The 22,090-nt window shown below is 47.8% G+C and overlaps 1 protein-coding gene across 2 annotated transcripts in view; it reads right to left on the bottom strand.

Annotated features, from left to right (window-relative positions):
• ASTN2 (astrotactin 2) overlaps window positions 1-21,077 on the bottom strand; it is a 598,062-nt gene extending 576,985 nt beyond the window's left edge. For both annotated transcript variants that reach the window (XM_090021411.1, XM_090021412.1), the window contains exon 1: window positions 20,637-21,077. In XM_090021411.1, the coding sequence (XP_089877537.1) occupies window positions 20,637-21,003 (367 nt within the window). In that variant the 5' untranslated portion in view covers window positions 21,004-21,077. The remainder of the gene's footprint in view (window positions 1-20,636) is intronic.
• Window positions 21,078-22,090: the final 1,013 nt, after the last annotated feature.

Below are 22,090 nucleotides of genomic sequence, written 5' to 3'. Positions count from 1 at the left end.
AACCATTTCAGAATAGACAAAAAAATCCTGAACTTTAATGGTCTAATTCAGAATGAAATATTTTCATTAGTCTGAAATAAAGCTTTGGGGATTGTTTTGCCCCTAAAGAAATATCTCAATTTAATGTTCTCTCCCTTCCAGAACAGAGAAAAGGTTCATAAATCTTGAAATTTCCAACAAAACAGAAAATCAGCTTCTTATCCACACCTGTTGTTTCCAACAAGCACTTTTCTCTTTGGTATGGATAAGCCCTTCAAGTTCTCCTGATGGCTGACACCGTAAGTACAACAGGTTTCTCTCCTCTGCTCATGCCAAATGTGGGAAAAACACCGTTTTCCATTTGGCTAAAATACTAGGGAAAAAAAATAGTCCAGAGGAGCCAAAAATGGAAAAGCAACTTACTGGACTATAAGAAAGTCTACCATAGATGGTCTTCTATTTGCTACTCCAGTGTCCCCATTCAGGGGCCAGTGTGATGGAGTGCCCAGAAGGACCCGAGAGGAGCAGGTCCGTGCAGTCCCTGCCATGCGGAAAAGATCAGCTTACCTCGGCCTACACCAGCACAAGAAGATAAGGACAGCGTCCTCAAGAACAATCCTGTCAATATACTAGGTAAATTTGTATTTTAGATACCACTTTCCAGGACCCCAAGGCACATGTCTGCCACGGCTTAAGATTCATCTCATCACTAAGACCAGCATTATTCATTTCATAAGTAGGGAAATGGGAGCACTGCAAGTTTGCTCCAGAGCATCTGCACACCCAGGCCCTGATGGAAACCCTAGTATATATAGCTTGTTAGCTGCCAGAGCACAAAGTGGACTCGGGAAAGGCAGCAACCACCAACTGGCCTGCAGCAGCCGAATAAAGATGCAGGAACGCCACCCGGCTGAGATGGCATAGCTCTGCCACAGAAAGGAGGGTTCGGTCGCCAGAGAGGGTCTCTCCACGCGCTGATCTGCCAGCAAAGGAGATAGCAGTGTAGTCTAGGCTCACACCAGGTTAGAAAGAGGACCTCCATGGTCTGGTTCCTTAACCTTTGTAGGCTTATCGTAAGTCCTCTCTCTCAGTGGTTCTGGAGGAGGTCAGGCTTGCATACACCTATGGAAACTTTCTATCACTGCCCTTTAAAGCGTAGTTCCTGGATTAATCCAGCTTTTCCACAAAAGGCATGGTGCTTTGGCTATTAAGCCCAGAGTGGGGCCCCCCGATTCGTGTGTGCCCTCCAGCCATCAAGGCCAAGTTAAGGAGTCCCTTAAAACAGCTTTTGCTGGAGCAATCCAATTTCTTCTTTGCAAAAGAAGCAGGAAAGAGGTAAACTAATACCTCTCCTACCTGCCCCCAGATACCGTTAGAGTTTTATAGAGGCAGCAGTCAGAAGCAGCAGTGATAAAACAGTAACCCTGTGTTAACAGATAATCCTTGCTTTTTATGCTACAACAAGGGTTTATATTCCAAACAACATTTCCTCCCCGTTATAAACCTCTCCCATTAATAGAGGCTGGGAGCAGCCCTGCCATCCTCTCTCCCCTACAAAGGCATGTCTCGCTGCACACTGTAATCAAAATGTAACCCCACACCCCCAGGGAGCCATTCAAACTGCCCCAGGTAATTCAAAAACAAATTTGCACCCATTCCTGCTGAAGAAAGGCTTTATGGGCTAAGACATCCTAAAAAATTTGTTTTGAATGACTCGCCGTGCATCATAAACCCAGCGGGGAAGACTGCCAAAAAGATGAGCACCAGCCAAACATAACTCCTGGATCACACTCCTCCTCACCTGGGAGGAAAGTGAGCTGGGGGAGCAGTGAAAGAAACCCAGCAGTGGTTTGTCTGCAGATTTCTCCCCTCAGACAGGCCCCTGATTCTTCCTCAGTGGCCCCCAAAGGGAGTAAAGGGTCTCTCTCACTCTATCCAGGGATTTGGTATTATCCTACAGGGCAGCCAAGATGATGTAATTTGGAAGCAGCGTATTACACAGATTTGCAAGCAAATTGCCCTTTCCCCAGGGGCTCCTCAAAGCACACAGTAAAACCCTTCAACGAGGAAGGAATGATTTTTAAACTGTCGTTTGAAGCGAATCCAGGTGTGGGAGTCTCCCTAGGTATGCACAAAGTCCAGCCGGTTCAACTCTACAAACTGCATGTCAGCAGGGGGGTCTTGGGCAACAGGCATTTCAATGACACAGCAAGTGGGGTCTGAGCCTGAAGCGGTCCCACTCCTTTGGCACAGAGGAGTGTGGCCTGCCCAGTTCAAATCCAGCCCTTTTTCCATTTCCCTTTCAGGTTGCAATGCATTAAAGGACAGTTAGGAATTCAGCAGAACACACAGCAGCGAACCCTGCATATGTCTTTAGGTTACACACTGCTGCTTTAGAAACGCCTCAAGCCAGCTGTCACCAGCCCACACAAAGTCCTCTCAAGCTGGCGCTCCATGTGATAGCACAGCACCCGAATCTAGCACTGCCTCCAAGCAGCAAGGGCCAGCACCACAGCTCTGGAGGGGTAGGGAATAAAAGGAGGGGGAGGTGGGGAAGAAAGGAAGATAGCAACAGGGCTAGAATAATCACTGGCTACTACGCAGTCTAATGGAATTATCGGCTGTGAAACCTCAGCTACTGGATTCATGAAATTAGTAAAAATGAAAGCTGAGCTTTTTGTTTAAGTTTCTAGCCATCGCGGTTGTGGAGAACAGCTAAAAGAGCTGACACCACAGTGGTTCAAGGAACCACGGCAAATAGATTTAAAGTAACAAATGAGGCTTATCTCAAAACTTTTGTGGGGCTTGACTCAGGATTTCGGATACCTGAAATTGGCTACGCCATGAGTCCTCTTCTTAGCTGACAGCAGGGTTGCTAGACTTGCCTCCCCAGCAGGTTTGTTGTGAACAGATCCCTCATAACCCAAAAATATCAAGAAAGAAGTGCTTAAACAAATCTTAGAATAGCTTTGCTCTCCCACATCCTGGCCACTAAGGCAGTCACTTCTAAGTGAACACACAGCAACGTCAGAAGGCTTGGGCATTCAGTTCAGCATCAGAGAAAAGGGAGAGCTGGGATGCAAGAAGAAAAACCCTCTCCTCCTTCACACTCCCATAGAGAAAATAAAGAGCACGCAACTGCAGCCCAACTACTAAGGACTGTGTTTAATCAAATCTCACAGACTCAGGCAGGGGGACCGCCTAAATCAGCACCGGAAGGGAAACCAGAGACACTGAAAATGCTGAAGTAGGGACAGCTAGAAAAGCAGCATTCCAAATCTGCATGTGAAAAGAGACTGCTGAAGCACTGACGTTTCTTATTCCACAACAGGATGAAAGCTAGACCATTCTAATTTTGGTGTCTAGGGCAGAGAAGAGGGGGAACCACACGCACTCACTCCAGAATAGTCAACAGCCCAGGGGTGGGCAAAATGCAACCCATGGGCCAGATGCAACCCACCGGGTCATTCTACCCAGTCCACGGGGCCCCTCAAAATTTTAGAAAAGTAATATTTATCTGCCCCTGGCTACCTGTCATTCGGCCCTCCATGGCTTGCCAAAACTCAGTAAGCGGCCCTCCGCCCAAAATAACTGCCCACCCCTGCAATAGCCTAATATTTGGGGAACCAACCTAGAAACTAAGATTCCCTTCAAGCCCCTGCTGATCCAAATTTTGAACATGGATTTGAACCTGAGCTCCCTATACCCAGTTACTTGTTCTAAAAGGATAGAGTTTATTCTAGGGTTTATTCTCTCTAGCCTGGTTTTGACCAGTATGTCCACCCCAGATGCAAAGAATCTTCTTCATAAAGGTAGCAACACAGGTTTCCGAGGGAAGGAATTCAAGGGGGGGGCAATGGCTTCAATAAATCCACATTCTCTGGCAGAAACCATTCAGATGAAAAAGTTCCCAACCTGCTCTGGCTGTACGCAATAAAGTTGTCAGTCAGTAGGTGGCATGCTTTCCTTAAATCAGTGTGCCGCTAGAAACCATTTGAGACAAGAGGACCCGACTGCTTGCAGGAAAAAGGGACATTGGCCCCAGTGTTGCAAGCAGTTAGCACACTACAGCTCCCTCTCCTTTCCCTGTAGTTTTAGTGGGATAGGATATTCCCTTTGCAGTCTAAGGAGCTGCCCTACAGAGCTGAGGAATGGGGAGGAAATGGCTTCAAGTTCACAAGTTGTCTTGAATCTGGAAAGAACAAATACAAAAATTACACCCCCTGCCTAGACATTACCTTGTCCCTGCCATAATGGAGCTCAACTAAAATGGAAAAAAAAATAAAATAAAATCAGGAAATACAGGGTTAGTGCTTTAAGAGCCATGGCTTCACACATCCCTGATGCTTTGCACACAAGGGACACATTCAAGGGAACAAAGTTGAAGCAATTTTAGTTTTACATTTATAGCACACATTTAGCAAGCTGTACAGTATGGGAAATGTATCCCACAAGGCTGCTGTTAAAAGCAAGTTAACTGTACCAGTTCTCTCGCACATGTTAATCTTGATACTAAATGCCTTTCCTCACTGAGGGTCTGGACACCTGATGTGTGCACCTGTTTAACTAAAAAGCAGGCAAACATCCAATAGAAGGCAGCACCCTTGAAACTTAAAATTATTCAGTGTAGTTCTCCCAGGGGGCAAAAAAATAGTAAGTGTCAGAGGTAACAACACCAGACTTCAGACTGCCTCATGTACCCACTTTTCACCATAGGGCAAATCTTTGCTCAGTGTAGAAGGATTACTGTCGACTCCTTGCCCCCCAGCAGAGAAGCATTATAATATGTGATGTCTAATACAGGCAGCTACCCTGGAAGAGATGGCCATCTGTCCACCTTGCACAACAGTTTACAAAACAGGTAAGCTGTACCAACACTCCTGTATCCAGACCCCAAGTGTGCATCTGTAGCAAGCATTGTGTACGTCACATCCTTCTTTTAGCATGCAAATCATCTGAACGAGCCTCCACAATTCATGCTCCAAAGATGCGGCTGTGGACTTCAGTCACTTCATTCCCTCAGCTTCCCCAGCTGTAAAATGTGAATAACTAAACCATGTTCCTTCATATGCCCACAAACAGAAAACCGGCATATTTACTTGAATCCAAGATGAGTTCCATCCAACCCCCAGCCCCATTCAACAGAGGAAAGGGGAGGGGAAGCCTTTCATCTTAGATTCAAGCTGGATGTTGGGCATGCAGGTGGAGGGGGACAGGCAGGTGGCTGCTGCATCTGACTCCAGCCCCGAGCTTGAGTCAGGGCTAGAGGCAGAGCCACAGAAGCCACTTGCCTGCCCCACTTCACCTGTCCTCCCCCTCACTACTGCTTACTGTCAGGGACAGCTCCAACTCAATACCCTCCTGGGACACAGAGCACAGTAGGAGCAGATGACACTGGCTGCTGCGTGGCCAGGAAGAGGCCAAAACTTCCACGTTTTCTATGCCTGGGAGGGAGTGGAGCTGGAGCTGTGCCTGACTAAGTGGTTGGGGGACAGGGAAGGGAGGACAGAGTCTACAGGAATGCAAGCACTACAGGGGGGGAGGACAGTCTGGAGAGGGGTAAAGAAGTGGGGGGCTGCCTGCCCCCCCATTGCACGTGTCCCCCCCGCCCGCTTTCCCAACTGTAGCAGCACCAGAGACAAGTTTAAGGTGATCCTCTAATAATTAGATTCTATACATGACAAATTTATAACATTTCCATATATAAAATCATTTTAAATTCAAAGTCACTTTGGATTTGGGTAATACAGTAAACTAAGCTTGCTCCTTCCCTCCCTCCTCTCACCTGGGAAACCAGTTTTCTGCAAGGCAAGTTTAATATAAAAACAGAGAGAGAGAGAAGCATGTCTGTTACTGAATGCTGCAAACCCAAGATGCTCACTCCATAAAATAGCCAGGCCTTCAATTGTTTCCATGATGCCACTTTTAAAGGAGAGGGTGGGTGGTGAAAGACTTGTGCTGGGTATATTTCAGTGAGACATTTACAGTCTCCCTCCTGAGAGTTGTCCCAGTGGCAGCAGCCCCTGTGCCTGTCAGCTGGACTCTGCTATCCTGCCTATGCCCAGAAACAATTTTTCAAGCACTCAAACTTTATTATCCAATTTCTCCAGGCTGCATGGAGGGCACACGCCTCCTCCGTGAGTGCTATTTCTGCCAAGTTCCAAAGCTGCTAGAGCTGTGTGAAAGTAATTCCCACCCACTGCCACTGCCCCAGGAAGAATATTTCTTTCCCATCCATGCATAACTCAAATCACTACAAGAATTCCCCTCTAAAGAATTCATGCTCAGGCCCCGATCAAGCACACAACATTGCTGGTCCAAGAGAATTCAGCAAGTAAAGAAAGCAGGGAGGATATTGTAGAAATTGGTTTTCAACCTTCACCAACAGCAATCACTAGCTAAGGCTGGGTATAGCGCACTGTAGTTCAGAAAGCTCCTTGGGATCCTTCAAGATGAAAGGTGCAATATTACAGGAATGTATTATATCCAGGGGCTTTGTTACAGTACACATTTCCTGGCATGGTTTTATTGCAAGAACATGAAGTTCACCTGAAGCTAGGGGCTGTCTGGATGACAAATGTGCCCCCAAATACTTCCCCTGACACCACAAGATATTAAAAAAGTAAAAGCCCTGATATGAACAAGTCAGCCCAAGCCACAACTACCCCAGGTAACCTTTAGGGGAGGCTAACAAAGACCACCCACCTTAGGCAGGGGAAGTATCATATATGGTCCATCTTGCCAGATATGCACCTTCAGCATCTGATCGGCAAGTTTTGTCAAACCTGTCCTGCCACCATAATGCTACAGAATCAGCAGGAGTGATAAATGATCCATACTCTTCCTCTCTGACTGATCCCAGAGGCTTGTTAGGAGCAGTGATGCCACAATTACCAAGACTGTCACATACGAGGGACCTCCAGTGGCCCAGCTGGTCATGCAGCTCGAAGCCTACCACATCTTCTGCAGAGTCCAGCAGCCTGTGCGTCCCCGCTTCAGACAGGGAGCTGGAAATAGAGACCCATGCACCAACCACCTGTAGACTTAATTACTACCTCTGATCTAGAAACAAAGCCCCACCCCAGAAAAGCCCCAACCAATATGAGACAGCAGCCCCTCTACAGACCAACATAAGCAAGTGCCTGCACAGAATTTCAGTGTGCTCCACTTAGATGAGGAGCCAAAATCCAGCTCAAGGCATCTCCCCTAAGTAACACAACTACTTTCACAAGCACAACCTCCCACTGGAAAATAAAAAAGTTGCCACCATGGGAAATGTTCAAGAATACAGAAGAGATTTTTTTTTTCCCCCCTAGGAGCTGGGCCCTGGACTGTGGGACTCCATGCCACAGGAGATTCAGAACATGCATGGGTCCGATCTATTCATACCTCAATGCCTAGCATGCCTCTTCATCTCAGCTTCCCCAGGAATATCTTTGCACAGACCCTACAGACTGATCGAGGCCTACTGCCATCTGGGGAAGGAGACAGAGATTGCTGTTGTTTCCATTTTTAGCTGAAAAGGAAGAACTCTGTTGCCATCATGAAGGAGCTAAGGAGGTACCCTGCTTTAGCCTCAGAGTCTATGGCTGAGCAGAGAAGATGAGGAAAGATAAACATGAACTAGTAATTATATCAGCTGCAGAAGCCTGACAAGTTCATCAATAATCACCCTCCTCCTGCCACCTTCACTGGGCTCCAATTCTCCTTCCAGTCACTTCAGACAAAGATTGAGGATTTAAGCACAAAGTGTACACTTAGGTACAAAGAGAAGGGAGAGTCCAAAACCAATATTACCAAACAGGATTCTGAAGCCCTGGAAGAATCTCCTGGGCAAGTTACAGGAGAGTTTACAGAGCCTCTTTTATTTCCATGGTAAAGGTCCCCTTCCTTTTCATGCAGCAGCTCTTTTGATGTGCACAAGAATGAAGAAGTGTGAGCAACAGGATGATAGGGCTTGCTCCCTCATGTTCCTTCTCCAACACAGTTTTTAATCTGACAGCTAGATTGAAAGTACCACACAAGTGGCCACCGTGATCCAGAAAAGCTAAATCAGGGTTTTATACTCCTCTCAACAGCTGTAGGTCATCCCCACAGAAGAGACAACTTTATAGCCAAGAATTAAAATGGGGGCAATTGGCAGGCATCTATTCTGATATTCAGGTGAGTGGTAAACAGACTTACTGCAAGGCAGGAGAACAGACCCAGCATGAAGAAGGAGCCATAAAGTTCCCAGCGTGTCTGACTCACCCATTTGGGCCAGAAAGGCGCTGGGGTAGAAGCAGTAACTGCAACAGGCTCCCAAATAAATCCGGTGTTCAAATCACCAAAACCTCCAGGTCACTCAGGCCAGAGGAAAGTGGAACAATTCAAGACACATCCTCTTTTCCCTCAGCCGCAGACTGTCAAGAAGCAAGCTCCATTTCAGGCCCGCCCCCTCCACTCCCTCCCAATGACACCACTCCCAGATATACTATCATCCCACACAAGCCTGGTGTTTGCTATTGCAGCAAGCTATTGACATGGGAGTGGTGAATCATGAAGCTGATGTTACAGAACAGTTGGTTAGAGGCAAAAATCCTGCATTGCTGCCAGCTCCTATTTTCTGTTGCTTGATCCCATATTTTAGGGATGCTACACGTTCAGGCAGTGGTACACCAACCAATAATCCAGGGAGCTAGAAAGAGACAGAAACCATAGCCAGTCTGGGAAAGAGAACTGCCCGCAAAGGCAAAGGGAGCTTGCTGGCGACCCTGAGATGCTTAAGGCTTTTTGGGGAGAAAGGAAAGGGGAACTGAAACAAATAGGTCATCTGACAAGACCCACTAAGAGCAAGCTGTAACCAGCCAGCTGCTCCTTCCTGGTGGGTGCCGGGTGCAATCCCATCCCTCCCTTCCACAGACAACATGCGTGCGTGTATTAAAGCAGCCTCTCTAGCATCTCAGTGCTTCTGCCCAGGATGGGTACTCTGCAAAAGGGAGGTGAAAGCAGGAGGAGACAAAGAAATGAACTGAGGTCACTGGAGATACCCAGCCCTTCAGCAAAATATGGCTGATCTCTTACAGAAAACCCACGCATGCTAGGCAGCATGCGATTGCTGTGGTACAATTTGGCCTTCCCCATTCCTTACTAGGTCTTTTGGAGAAGGCCCAAATGCTGTCAGGGTCCCATTGTTCTAGGCAAGGGATGAGGTGAGATGATCCCCACCTTCAAGGATTTTATTTAAAAGGACAAGACAGGCCAATGCTAAAAGAGAAGATAGAGGTGAAGCAATTTGCCCAGGGCTTCACAGCAGGTCAGCTGCAGAGATAGGAGTAGAGTCCAAGTCCCTGACTCCACAGCTGCTGGCTCAGCCTTTCACCATCTCACTTCAGTGCCTCCAACCTAAAAGCTCAGTGCTGACTCTTGATCAGAGACCATGGTTTTCCTGGGCTCTGGAAAGTGCTTTCTTAAACAACACAAGCAACTTAATCAAAGAAGCAAAGCAGCCAGGAGGTCCCTGGAGCTATGGAGCCAGGTGGGAGCAACGTGTTGATTCTGCAGTTTGGAGGTTTGGCCCACACAACCACAACTGAGCACCCCCTGCCTCCACACCCAAGGGACATCTGCATTCCTCAGGACAAGTTCACTTACTCCCACTCACATCCAGACCAAGGTGTTTTCCTATCCACTCTCCCTCAGGGATTCCCAGCATCATGCTCCCCACACTGTCCCGCCTCACCCTGCTCCCAAGTGCAGCTCATTAGTGCAGCTGGCTGGGCACTTTGTATTTTATTCTAGTGCATTAAGAATAAAACAAAACCAAAAGATGACAATGAACCTAGGGCTCCAGACTTGTCAGGTTTCCCCCATCCCACTTTCTTCTCGGCTTGCAGGAGGGGGATGTAGAGCTGCTCCTTTACCAAGATCAGACCTGACAGTCAAACACTCCTCCTCTCGGCTTCATCCCCACGCTGCCCAGAACCTCTGCTCTTGCCTCCTTTCCCTCCCTCTGCAGGATAACCCACAAACACATCCCCGACAATAACAGAGTCAACTCCATCTTCCTAAATACAGCAGTTACCAGGTGACCGGGAAATCTCTTTTACTGCTGATGCTGCTAATGGAAAATTTCTTCCTTTTCTCTATTGCCTGCAAAGCCAGTCATGGTTTCCCCAGCTCCTGCAGAGTTTGTCTTTTGCAGAAAAATGGAAAGACAGGAGGCATGGGGATGGAGGAGGTAAGGCTGGCAGGGAACAGATAACTGAAAATGGCTGCAGACCTGTTAGTTCCTTTGTTTCTTAAATCAGCAGCCTCATTCGGCACAGATGAGTGCCAGCTCCATCCAGTATTTGGCCTCTTTTGTCCCAAGCAGTGATAAGCCAGCCTGTCACCAAGTCATCAGGGAATTTCCATCTCTCACTCATTCATACCAGGCAAAGTATATTAAAGTTAATGTAGGGACTGAGCAGCAGAGTGACCCAGCTTCCTCTCTCACCTGGCGTATACAGGATAGAGGCCACAGGAGTCAGTGGGTGAGCCAGAGAAGATGATCGCACAACTGTACCCTCCAGAAGGAGATCAGAAGCTTTGCCCATTGACAGGCAGATCCAGGACACCCGATCCTGGACATCAAGGACACTGCTTCACCTGGCATCTTCAATACCATTAACTGTCGCCATACTGTCTGGACACTGGGAATCTTAAATGAATTAGCAGATTCCCAGCGGTTTGCACAAAACATTCAATTCATTTCTGTGGCACCACTGTCTAAGCTAGTTACGTATAAGGATCCTGTCCATTACACTGTGTGGCGGCTACTGTAATCAGTAACAGAAGCAGGCAGTAATGCCGAGGGAAAAGGGAGAGAGAACGAGGAGGAGGGAGAAAAGTGGCGGTGCTGCTCTCTCCCTGTTCACAAAGCTGCAGCTGGAGGAGGGCAATTCCCCAGTTTGTTGTTTATGAATCATCCTGGATGTACCTGACATAGTACAGATGCGAACAATACACCCACTCTCAAAAGCTTCCCAGCAAAGGAGCTGTTATACACCATACAGCTTGACCTTTCATACCCCCCTTCCTGCCCAAGTGAACACGGACTGGCCTCCAGCATGAAGATGGCATACATGCATCTCCAGCCACCTCAACATGCTAGAACAGGCACCTAGTAAAAATAGCCTGAAAACAATCCTTCGGTCTCTTCCCACCCTACTAGGCTCTTACCATAATTGACAACTACTTTCTACGCCTGCCATTGGACCAAGCCAACATCCCAGTTACACAGCAAGGCAGGCAAAAGGAGTCTACTTAAGGAGTCAGTGTGGTTATTAGCATCACATACATCATGAAGTAGCACAAAAGGACTTGGCTAGTCCCATTTTGTCCAGAGGGAGCATGAATTTAATTGCTTTGGTCCCACCCATCTGAGGCTTTTAATGTTCCCCTCCCCCTAATACATGCAAAGAGGACCGGAAGTTCCCTGTAACGCATGGTAGGGGAGCGCAGCTTTGTATGATGCCAGGATCATGAGTATACTTGTACCCTGCTGGCACACCTGAACCCTGCTCCACCTGCTTCCTCCCTCCCCGCTCAGAAAGGGAGAAGGAAGTGAGGTTTGAACCCACCCTGCCCAGTTGCTAGTGTTGAGTTATTCCTACCCTCTTACTGTTTGCAGTTCAGCTGCAAGTCTAGGAGGCTCTGTCTATAGTTAATCTTCTGTTGCCACTAGCTGGTCAATATGGGTACTCTTGCAAAGCAGCAATTCTTTAAGGATGGTCTTTTGAAGCTTTAACACAGACTTGTATTTCCCTAACACCACAAAAATAAGAGGTACTGAGGGCCTGCTGAGGGGGCTGCTGCATTTGTTGCTCAGCTGGATCTACCACATTCAAATATCACCAAAGACAGAGGCATAAAGGACTTGCCCCCACCACCCATTTCGACAGACTTTCCACAGATTTAGACAGCAACAAGCAAAAAACTTTTGAGGTAGTAGGAGCAAAAACTAGTCAGAGCGCACAGAAATCTGTGATCAAAATAACACAAAACTTATCACATCAATGGCCCTCCGTAGGCTCTGTTAAAAGTGACTGGGGATTTTTTTGTCAGACTGGGTTCTTTCCCCCAAAAAATGATTTGGCAAAAGAAGAACGATTACAGAAACATCTTTATTTTGATTCTTTTTGTCAAAACACGGGTAGCATCACAAACCTGGCTGGTTTCCTGCCACCTCACAGCTTCACTTTCCCAGAAGTCTCTTCCTGAACCAGGCTCTCCAGATCTGCTGTAATCCCAGCGATAGTGTCCTATGGCAAGGGCACCTCAGGGCACCCAGAGTCCTGAATCAAGGTTCTGGGAAATTGGCCCTTAACAAGCTTGCAAGCGAGATGGCTGGAAGTCAGTCTGCGTTGTGCTGCTTGTTTAACTGGGTTTTGTTTCGTTTCTTTTGGCTAAAAAGAAGGGGTTGGGAATAAAATCGAGATGCTCTGTAAACTTTTTTTGAGAGAGAGAGAGAGCGCGCATACGCACGTGTCCAGTTTGATCAAAAATTCCCAAACACTGAAAACAAAGAAAGCCCTACAGAAGAGCCAAGGAGGGTCAGTTTATAGCAGGGTTTTCAGGTCCAGACTCTCTGAATCCCTGGAACTCGGGGCCATTCAACTTTTCCTGAAATCATGATTCTAGTGAAACCCACTTGTTTTGCCCCCAGGAGTACACTTTCCCCTCCCCAACAAACTACTTTTTCAGGAAAAGTTCGACTTCCTTTTTTCCTGGATAGAAATGAAGACTTTGAGATGTCAGAATTCTCTGCGGGGTAAATTTCAACTGCCTCTTAAAGATGAAGCTTAAAACATTTGTCGAGTACAAGGAAACCCAAACCTGGAGCGATGAGTCAGACTCATGCATCCTCTCGAACTTAATACGAGGCATAGTATCTCTTTTGCAGGTGCATCTGTGAAGCACGAACAGTCACAGAACAAAACCGAGGCTAATGGAGTTAAGCGACTTTGCCAAGGTGACACAGCAACCAGCAGCAGAGCAAGGAATAAGAATGAAGACTTTCTTCTTACCGACTTGCGGCAACTTCCTGACCGTATTGCTTCAGCTTATGCAGCTGCACAATCCTACCTGTTCTAGCCAGCTGCCTGGGCGATAATGGTAGCAACAAATTAGAGGGAAAGAACAGAAACTACTTTCTCCCACAAGGCACATTCAGATCCGTTGCCAAGGCCGACAGATTTTCAGGCCAGGAGCCACCTCATCCTAAAAGTAGTTCCTTTCAGGAAACAGTTAGGGAGGAACATTAGTACCACTTCACACCTGCATCACAGCCCCAGAGTTAAAAGCCCACCCGCCTTTCCTTCTTTCCCTGCGATACAATACCTGCTTACAAGTAACCCAGAGGGTCTTCTCTGCCTTGGGAAGGGGGCAGTAGTCAGGAAGAACTCTCTCTAACATGCTAAAGATAGCACTCAGCTAAAACCATGCATTTGTAGAGCCCTTTCCCTGATCTCCCCCCTGCTACCTGCCTGCAAAGCTCTTCCGTGTCAGGTTATTAACATGAGAAAATGAACTTCAAGGGGCTCTTTTTCAGAGCATCTTTCCACTCCACCCCTCAGATAGTATTACACAGAGACTGTGGGACATACTGGAATGAAAACCCAGATAGGGCACAGAAACACCGCAACACTTACTGTTAGTCTTCACATGTCCCTCCCCACCTCCCACCTATAAAGAGCACACCCCATTTAAGGAACTGCTCCCTGAATCAAACTAACACATTAACAACAGCTGTTTCACACAAACAGGAGTCCTTCCAGAGGGAAGGCTCCATGCTGTCAGAATCAGGAGACATCCCTCCCCGGCTCGCCGCCCCAGGGAGCCTGCTGCAAGCGTCTTGTTTTCACTGCACTTCCCATCAGTGCTTTTGCACAGCATGATTCAGTTTTGAATCTGTAGGAAGCAAACGTTGGAAGTTGCTGTACTTTACCTGACTGTCCACAATAACCCAGTCAGTGCAAGGCAAGGGGGCATTCAATAATCTAGTGGACAACTTCAACCAACCAACCCACACAGGTTAGGGACAGGCATTCAAAAAGTCTGAGCCTGAACTGATTCAATCTTTGCAGGTTAGTCTAACCTGCGAAGCCTGAACCAATTTGGAGGTGGATAGACGTTTCCTTTTTATTCCAGAAATACAGATACATGCCTGCAGTGGCTCAGGCTAGAAGCCAGGTTGCTAGAGCAGCCCTCCCTTCCCTTACATAATGCTGAGCTGAGGGGGGCATGGCACGATGCTCTGATTAGGGAGGGGAAGTCTCAGGCTTTTCCCTGCCGGCTGTTCAAGGGGTGGGAGTGTTGCCAGACTCCAGCCCTGGGCTAACACTCTGAGGCAAGGAGAAGGTGGGCAGTGCATGCAATTGTTGGCGACATCAGCTTTTCAAATCTCCCTCTCCGCAAACCAGCAGGGCAGCTGATAAAACCAGTGCTATCAGCCCATCAGCAAAATAAAGCCTCTCTCATTAGTTAAAGCTCTTCTTAAACACCGTTTTCCAAGGAAGGAACAGAAGAACATTACTAGCTACCTGTTGATTAGTTCCAAAAAGCCCTAAGCAAACACTGTTCTGTCTGCCTGTCCCAGTGAAACTGGAGACACATACACACCTCTCAGCATTAGCTAGCATCACACATGCCTAGGGTCCATGTAGTAGGAAATGGAAGGGGGCAGGAATCCCTGCTTGAGCAGCAAGGGAAGCCAGGTAGATGCTACTGTGCCTGCAGTCTCTGCCAGAGCTCTAGCTAGGAAGGAGAGGGGAAAAGCCAGCCTGTTCTTTGGAGAGCAGAGAGGACAGCCTATCCCAGCCCAGCTGCAAAGCATCTGGGATGCTGGGGGACTCTGGATTAACTTAAACAAGGAAGAGGTCTGGGACAGACATTGCATAAACCGGTTTGACCCAAATCAGTTAAGTCTGATACTACATTCAACCAGGTTTATCTTAAACCAGTTTCAGCCATTTTGAAACTGGTTTATGTGCACAGAACTCAAGTTCTGTTAAAGGTTTAAACCAGTTTCTGATCACTTAAACCAGTTTAAACCACTTAAACTCATCATGTTCAGTATTTTGCAGGCTTCTTCAAATCTCATACAAACAGCCCATGCAACAGCTCCTCCCTACCCCCTTCCAGCCCACTGGAGTCGCTTGTTTTTGCCCATGCAGTGGAAATCCACGTTTGGGAACAAATTCCCTGAACAGACAGGAGTTCAAATTTACTTCAGTATGCCACAAAATACAAATTGCAACTCAGGGCACAGGCAAGTACCCACAGAGAGTCAAACATTGGCCCTCACTCCTGAGCTGATCCTGCTCAGAGACCCCATAAACCAAACGAACACTCCTGTATTGTATTATAAACAGGAGTAGCAGCAAATGCTCAAGCTGTAAAAGCATCTCCCACCTTTCCACTTGTTGAAAATCTTTCCAAAAAAATCCCATCTTTGAAAACAGCAAGTCTTGAAAAAAATCAACTCAGCGAAACAAAAGGATTTTTATTTGTTTTTAAAAAGAAACGAGAAATCACTTCAAGTCTTTTGGAGAGAAATAAACACTCTCTCCATTAAAAAAAAAAACCAAACATTTCATTTATTTACATATATATATAAAAACCACTCAAGTACCCAGATGGACGTGGGAAAAGAAGTTAACTTTGAGAACAAGAACCCAGGAAACTACATACACAGATTACGATGTTAGGATCAACACAGCCAGACTCCATAAAAGCTCCAGTCAGAGTTATACCACCTTAGCACAGGCCCTTTGCACGTGGGGATATTGTTAGAGAGTCTTAATGCGTATGCACACACACTTTTTTCTGACAGCCCTAGATACAAAGCATCTTGCAGAGCTGCATATGCTTGTCAAACAGCATCCATTAAAGTCATTTATGAGAAGTATATAGTAAACTCTTTTTACATTTACATTGTAGTCTCTTACATAAGAGCTATGCTGAAAATCTGCCTGCATATATATACACAGACCATCTAAATTAGATTGGAAGTTAACTGCCTCATTCTCTGAATTGCACTTAAAGCAGGCTCTGCCGCTTGTTGAAAAAGCTATTGTATATAACACATGGCCACTAACTCAATCAAGATGCATACCTTTGAGAGAGAAGAGACCTCATCACAAATGGATCAAGTCAATGAAGATGCTAGACCATTTGCCAATAAAAATACTGCAAGATATTAAATACAGCAAGGTAGTACAGGTGTACCCAAGGTTGCAGAGAACTCGTGCATCATCGTGAGCTGTATGTCAATTGATAGCATATATGCACAAGGAGTAAAGTTAAAATTTTCCATTTCCTGCCTTAAGAGCACTTTACTGAATAATTTTAGCATTCCTGAACCACGGATTGGTAGTGGGGGAAGGAGACAATTTGTATGGTCTCTCAAACAGGGAAACGGCTGATGAAATACAAGGAGCACTGGTGTCAGTCAGAGACGAGGGGTGCTAACACAACTCTAAAGAGAATAAGGAAACAAAATTAGGTCAGTTTTTAGCCAGGGGTCCCGTGTTTTGATCACAGGAAGACGGAGCACAATAAAAGTTAACCAGCTGCTAGCTTTCTGAGCGGAAATGGAGAACTCTTTCTCTTCCCACAACTGGTTTCAAGAATGAAGCATATACATATAGGCAAATTAATTTGTCCTACGCAGCCCTGGGGATTACAGGCACACAGATCTCCAGACACCAACACCCCCTAGTGGGCAGAAAAATGTTCCTTTGGCATAGCAAATCTATAGTTTCACAAGGAATATTTCCACATGCCAGGAAAGGTGCGACTAGTCTCCTACTAGTACCCTTTGAGATCAGGGTTGTGAAGACAAAGCAAGGAAAAAAAAAAAGAGGCCCTGTTTTTATACAGGGTTTTTTCCCCCGCCATCAAAAAGCTGTTGATATAATCAAAGTATTAACTAGAAGATACCTACTAGGTTCAGCAAAACACTCTTCTCTGGTCCAGGATGGCATTTTTGGTAAAACCAGACTCCCCCACCCAGAGTAGCCAATATCATGGGGGGGGGGGAGGGGCGGGGGAAGCAGAACATCACCTGGGCCACAGAAGCCCGAGGTTCAAGTCCCAGCTGGTTTCCCCATCTCCTCCTAGGAGAGCTCTCCAAGCACTAGACTATTACCTCCTGCCTCAGAATAGCTCTTTTGGTTTTCTGCCAAAGACTTCAAAAGCACTTAATTCCTTTCAAAGCCGCACAGGACATTTTTGACATGCTGGAGTTTCCTGCCCCACAGAAGTTGGGTCTTTCCTAGATTTCAGGTGGGAAATCTTTTATGACGCAAATCACAGCACACCTTTTGTATGGGAATCCTCCTTGTCTTCACAGATTCACCATCTCTTAACTTTTTCAACTGCTTTCCTGAGCACAAGTTTTCCTCTGTTGCTCTCAAAGCCCAGCAGCCCTTGATACAGTCTTCCCTAACCCTGCTCCAAGCGTACCTACATGGAACTCCATGAGGAAGTCAGACAATCTTTTCTACAGCAGGAACACCATGGGTCGGAGAAAAAAAGCGTTAGCAAGAAAGGATGCTTATTGTAGATAGCGTCCCAGGAGAAGTCAGTCGTCCTTGGGTCCAGAGAGTCATATCTCTACAAAGAACTGAATGCTACAGTTTGTGTTTCCTGGCCTTAAGAGTCCTAAACCACTCACAGGAAAAGGAAACATGGCAATGAGACATTCAGGACTCGCATCTACGTTCTGCTGCGGTGAATGAAGAGAGTTGCCAGGAAAGTGTTTCTGGTCTCTCCCAAGGTTAAAAAATAAATAAATAAATAAATTCCCAAGTTTGGCTCTTATTTTGTTCTCAACTTTTCCGTGCAAGTTCTAAACATCACTTCCTCCTTCCCCTCCGTTACCCATATTACAACTTTCTAACAAAGTCCTTCTTTGAAGCTATTCAGGCCAGGCGGCTTAGGGTGCCTGTACCTATTCAAGGCAGAAACATTCTCTCCTTCCTAAAATAAAAAAAATAGTTAGATGCCTATGAAGTTTTTCCTTCAACAGAGAGACAGTACAGATGGTCAGCACAAGACGGGTCAATACATTTTTGATACTAGATACCAAGAATTTCTGCATGTAAAGGAAGGACAAACTAACTGAGGCTATTTCCCCCACTATCCAAAACAATCAAGTTCTTCAGGCCTTCAGATGCTGTGCAACATGAAAGTGTATTGGGACTAGGACCAATGTCTAGTAAAAACCAGCATGCTAACCAGCAAAATCCTTTATAACAATGGCCCAGGAAAGAGTTAAGTGTAGGAGAAGATCCAGGTGATATTAAAAAAGGCACAAATTTAAAATATCAGAGGATACAAATAATTCATACGACAGAGCTTGGGAAAGGAAAAGAATCATCTCCCCTTGGAACGAGGCACCTATTAAACTTAGAATGGCCATCAAGCCATCCCATACAGTGGTGGTTGGAGGGGGAAGTTGCTTCCCTGCCCTTTATACTCTGACAATTTTGGGGGATACCTTGGGCTCTCCAACATATAAAAAAGCACAACAAAAAGAGGCAGTCTTGCGGTAGAGGCTGCATGCACATCACAGCACTAGCTAAACCCCAGGTTGGCTGTTTTAAGTAAAGAATTTCTTCAGCAGATACAGTATCTTCAGTCACTTATTGAAATGAGATTTGCTATACCAGATCAGACTTTTTGATCTAGCAAGCCAAATCTTTCTTAGAGCAGGAACCAATATGTAAAGCTACCTGGAGGGCCTTTTGCCTTCCTCTGATACATTTAGCCAAGAGTACGATATGGAGCTGGAGAGAATTCACTCCCAGACCCTATCATAATGTTTACTTTACCCCGAAATCTCAAGTCAGCAGCACACTAAGACTCTTACTGTCTCCGAGCTGCTTGCACGGTAAAGGCTGGCCCACCCTCATGCCAGTCTGCTCCCCGATTCTGAACTTTGTATTTCAGGTAAGATACGAAGGACATTGATTCTTTGCGATCGACTTCAGGTTCCTAGAAAATGCTGCAAAGTAAGGACCCGACAGACTCAGCCTGCGAGACCCCTTATGCACTACGTGAGTGTCTACTGCAAGCATGCTCTACTAGGAGAGCCTCACAGGGGGTTAAAAGGACCATGAGATGCAGTCAGTCATCTCGCTACTCTAGCGCATCACATTCACTGGAGAGGCAGTCACTTGGAAGCACAACAGTCGGCTCCCACAACACTGCTGAGCTTACAGCTATTTACCGGGCTAGCGTGAACACAGGCTAGAAGATCTTGACATGCTAAATGCACACAATCCACTGAAAGTCGCAACCAAGGTTCATTAAGCTGCATCTCGCACACAAAACTAAGCAGGTACTCAAATTACAGTAGGTTTAGATACCAGAGAAGCTGGTGGATAAAGAAGAGCTGTACTGAGATCAACAAAAACCTTCAGTGATCTGCCATAGCAGATGCCAAGCTTTAGATACCAAATTCTAAACAATTCACTTTTATTGAGCATAACAAGTCAGATCTAAGGCAGAGCATAAGATAATAGTGACAAGACACAGCGAGAGCATCCTCTTGGAGAAGAGATCAACCAGCTACACAAAAATAAGGCAATGCTGTTCCCATAAAAATGCATTAGTTTTCCTCCCCGCTACAGCTGAAATCTTTCAAAGTACAGGAAAACAACAACGTGTGGGGCATTCTGCAAGAGACCCAACTGTGCAAGCACCGCACAGAGCCAGGGCAATCAGCGCCATTCAACCAAAATATTTATAAACAAGCCTCTTGCTAAAATGAAGCATCCTCTTCCCTCTGCACTCAACGGCAGCTTCTCCAAGGCCAACCTTCTGCAGAAGACCGTTTCGGGAGCATCCGCTACTTCGCAGCCTGAGCTACCAGGCTCCGGGATGAAGTCTTCCCCAAAGTCATTAGACAGCCGAGAGACCCTGCTAATAATAATAATTATAAAAAAAAAAAAAAAAATCTATATATCCCTCCCAAGCCTTGCTTCCCAGGAAGAGGAATGCGCACCAAGAGGAAAACATGAAAAGGGAGGAAAAAAAGCTCTAAGTAGGCTCTCCATAAGGAGGGGGGGAATCACACCGCAACAATGTGACAGCACTGAAGTGACTCCTGCAGGATCATTGCAAGGAAGGAAACTGCTCTGCAACTTGGGAAAGAAGGGGGGGGGGTAAGAAAGGGAAGAAAACTTGCCCTTTCCAGAGCAAGAACGGCCTACATTTGACAGCAGTGAGGGCAGGGGAGCCCTGAGACACAGGACCCCAGCCTGTCAGTGACAGGGAGGGGGATGAGAAGTGACCACCATGCTGCTGGGGGGTCTGGAAGGGAGAAAAAAGAAGGGGGGTAGAAGCGAGCATGGGGAGCGGAGGAAAGGGCCGAGGACAACCTTGTGGCAAACACCCCCCGGCAGAAAGCGGAGGGGCCGGGGAGCCGGGCGCCCACCTGAGCAGGTGCAGGGGGGCTGCTCGTAACTTCGGGGAGGAGATCAAGGAAAAACTCTGTGTCCCCACACACAGGCATAGCTGTGTTTCTGGGAGCAGGGAAGGCGGCTCCCGGGGGCGGGCGGCTGCGGGACAGGCGCGGGGAAGGGGCAGTGGCCTGGAGCCCTTCCCCGCGCGGGCCGGGCGCTCACCCAGGGTGAAGAAGGGCAGCTCCGTGTTGTCCAGGTCGTCCTGCACCGCGATGCGCCCGGGCAGCTCGTTGCGGACGAAGAGCAGCAGGCGGGACTCGGCGGGGCCGGGGGCGGCGGCGGGCGGGGAGCCGCTCCAGCTGATGTCGTTCTCGCGGAGCACGGGCAGCGTGGACACGGTCACCGTCTTCACCCGGCACGGGCTGTCGGGCTCCCGCGACGCGGACGAGCCGGGCCCGCTGGCCAGCAGCAGCAGCAGCGGCAGCAGCGGGGCCGGCGGCGGCGGCGGCGGGGCGGGCGGCGGCGCGGGCGGCGGCGGCTGCAGCGGGGCGGCGCGGCGGGGCCGGCTGCGGCGGGCGGGAGCTGCCATGCCGAGCCGAGCCGAGCCGGGCTGGAGCCGCAGCCGCAGCCGGAGCGACTGAGGCGCGCAGCTCCCGCCTCCCGCCGCCGCCGCTCCGCCCCCGCCGTCGCCTCCGCCCCCGGCCCCGCCCCGCCCGGCCCGGCCCGGCCCGCGCCGTCCTCAGTACGGCGTGTGCGTGTGCGTGTCTACCTCGGTGAGGTACGCATTTCCCCAGGAGAGAAATGTGTGTCCCTCCATAAAGTGCGTCTTTCCCCAAAAGAGAAATGTGTTTCCCCCAATACGGGGGGTGTTTCCCTCCACAAAGTGTTGTGTGTTTCCCACAGTAGAGAAGTGCGTGCGTCTCTCCCTCAATAAAGTGTGTCCCCCCTCAAAGTGTCTGTGTGTTTGTCCCTCAATAGGGAAGTGTGCGCGCGCACACGTGTGTTGCACATCCAGCGCCCCAGATCTCCATTCATCCCCCTACTTTCGGCGGTGTAGCGGTGTAGATACGTACACAACCCGAGGAAGGAGATGAACCTGGGCTGGGTGCATGAGGGGTGAAGGGAGCTCAGGGAGTGACGGACAGGAGACCGGAGGCAGCGGGAGGTGGAGAAACCAGGGGAGGGGAGAGTCAGAAAAGACTGGAGACTGGGTAGGAGCATGTGGTACGTGTGTATACATATATGTTATACCTCACACACACACACACACACACACACACACACCCCTACCCAGTTCTCCCTTCATATACACACACACACACACACTGTTTCAAGATGTGACAAACTTTAGTTACCTCAGAAAGTTTTGATGAGGTCGAGCATCATTCACCCCTTCTACTACCAGCGCACCTGGAGGACCTGAGCGGTGACCTCCATCTCCGGGACACGGGCAGAACCAGGGCTGACAACTCAGCAGTGTCTGGCTGTCAGGCATGTGCTCAGGCAGGTCTTTCTGCTCAGTCTTCCCTCTCCTGTCTTCTGTGGTTTCCCCTTCTCTACATATTCTACTTCTCCAGCTTTCCTGCTATCATCTGAACATTATTATTCTCGTCAGTCCTTAACTTCTCTTCCAGAACCTTATTCCCATCACTTGCTTTCCTCCTTCCTCCCACTTT

Source organism: Crocodylus siamensis, chromosome 11 (assembly GCF_052110815.1).
Source record: "Crocodylus siamensis isolate JL-2025a chromosome 11, ASM5211081v1, whole genome shotgun sequence".
Classification (NCBI taxonomy): domain Eukaryota; kingdom Metazoa; phylum Chordata; order Crocodylia; family Crocodylidae; genus Crocodylus; species Crocodylus siamensis.
The sequence above is the reverse complement of the archived record's forward strand: the minus strand, read 5'-3'. Positions and strand labels throughout refer to the sequence as shown.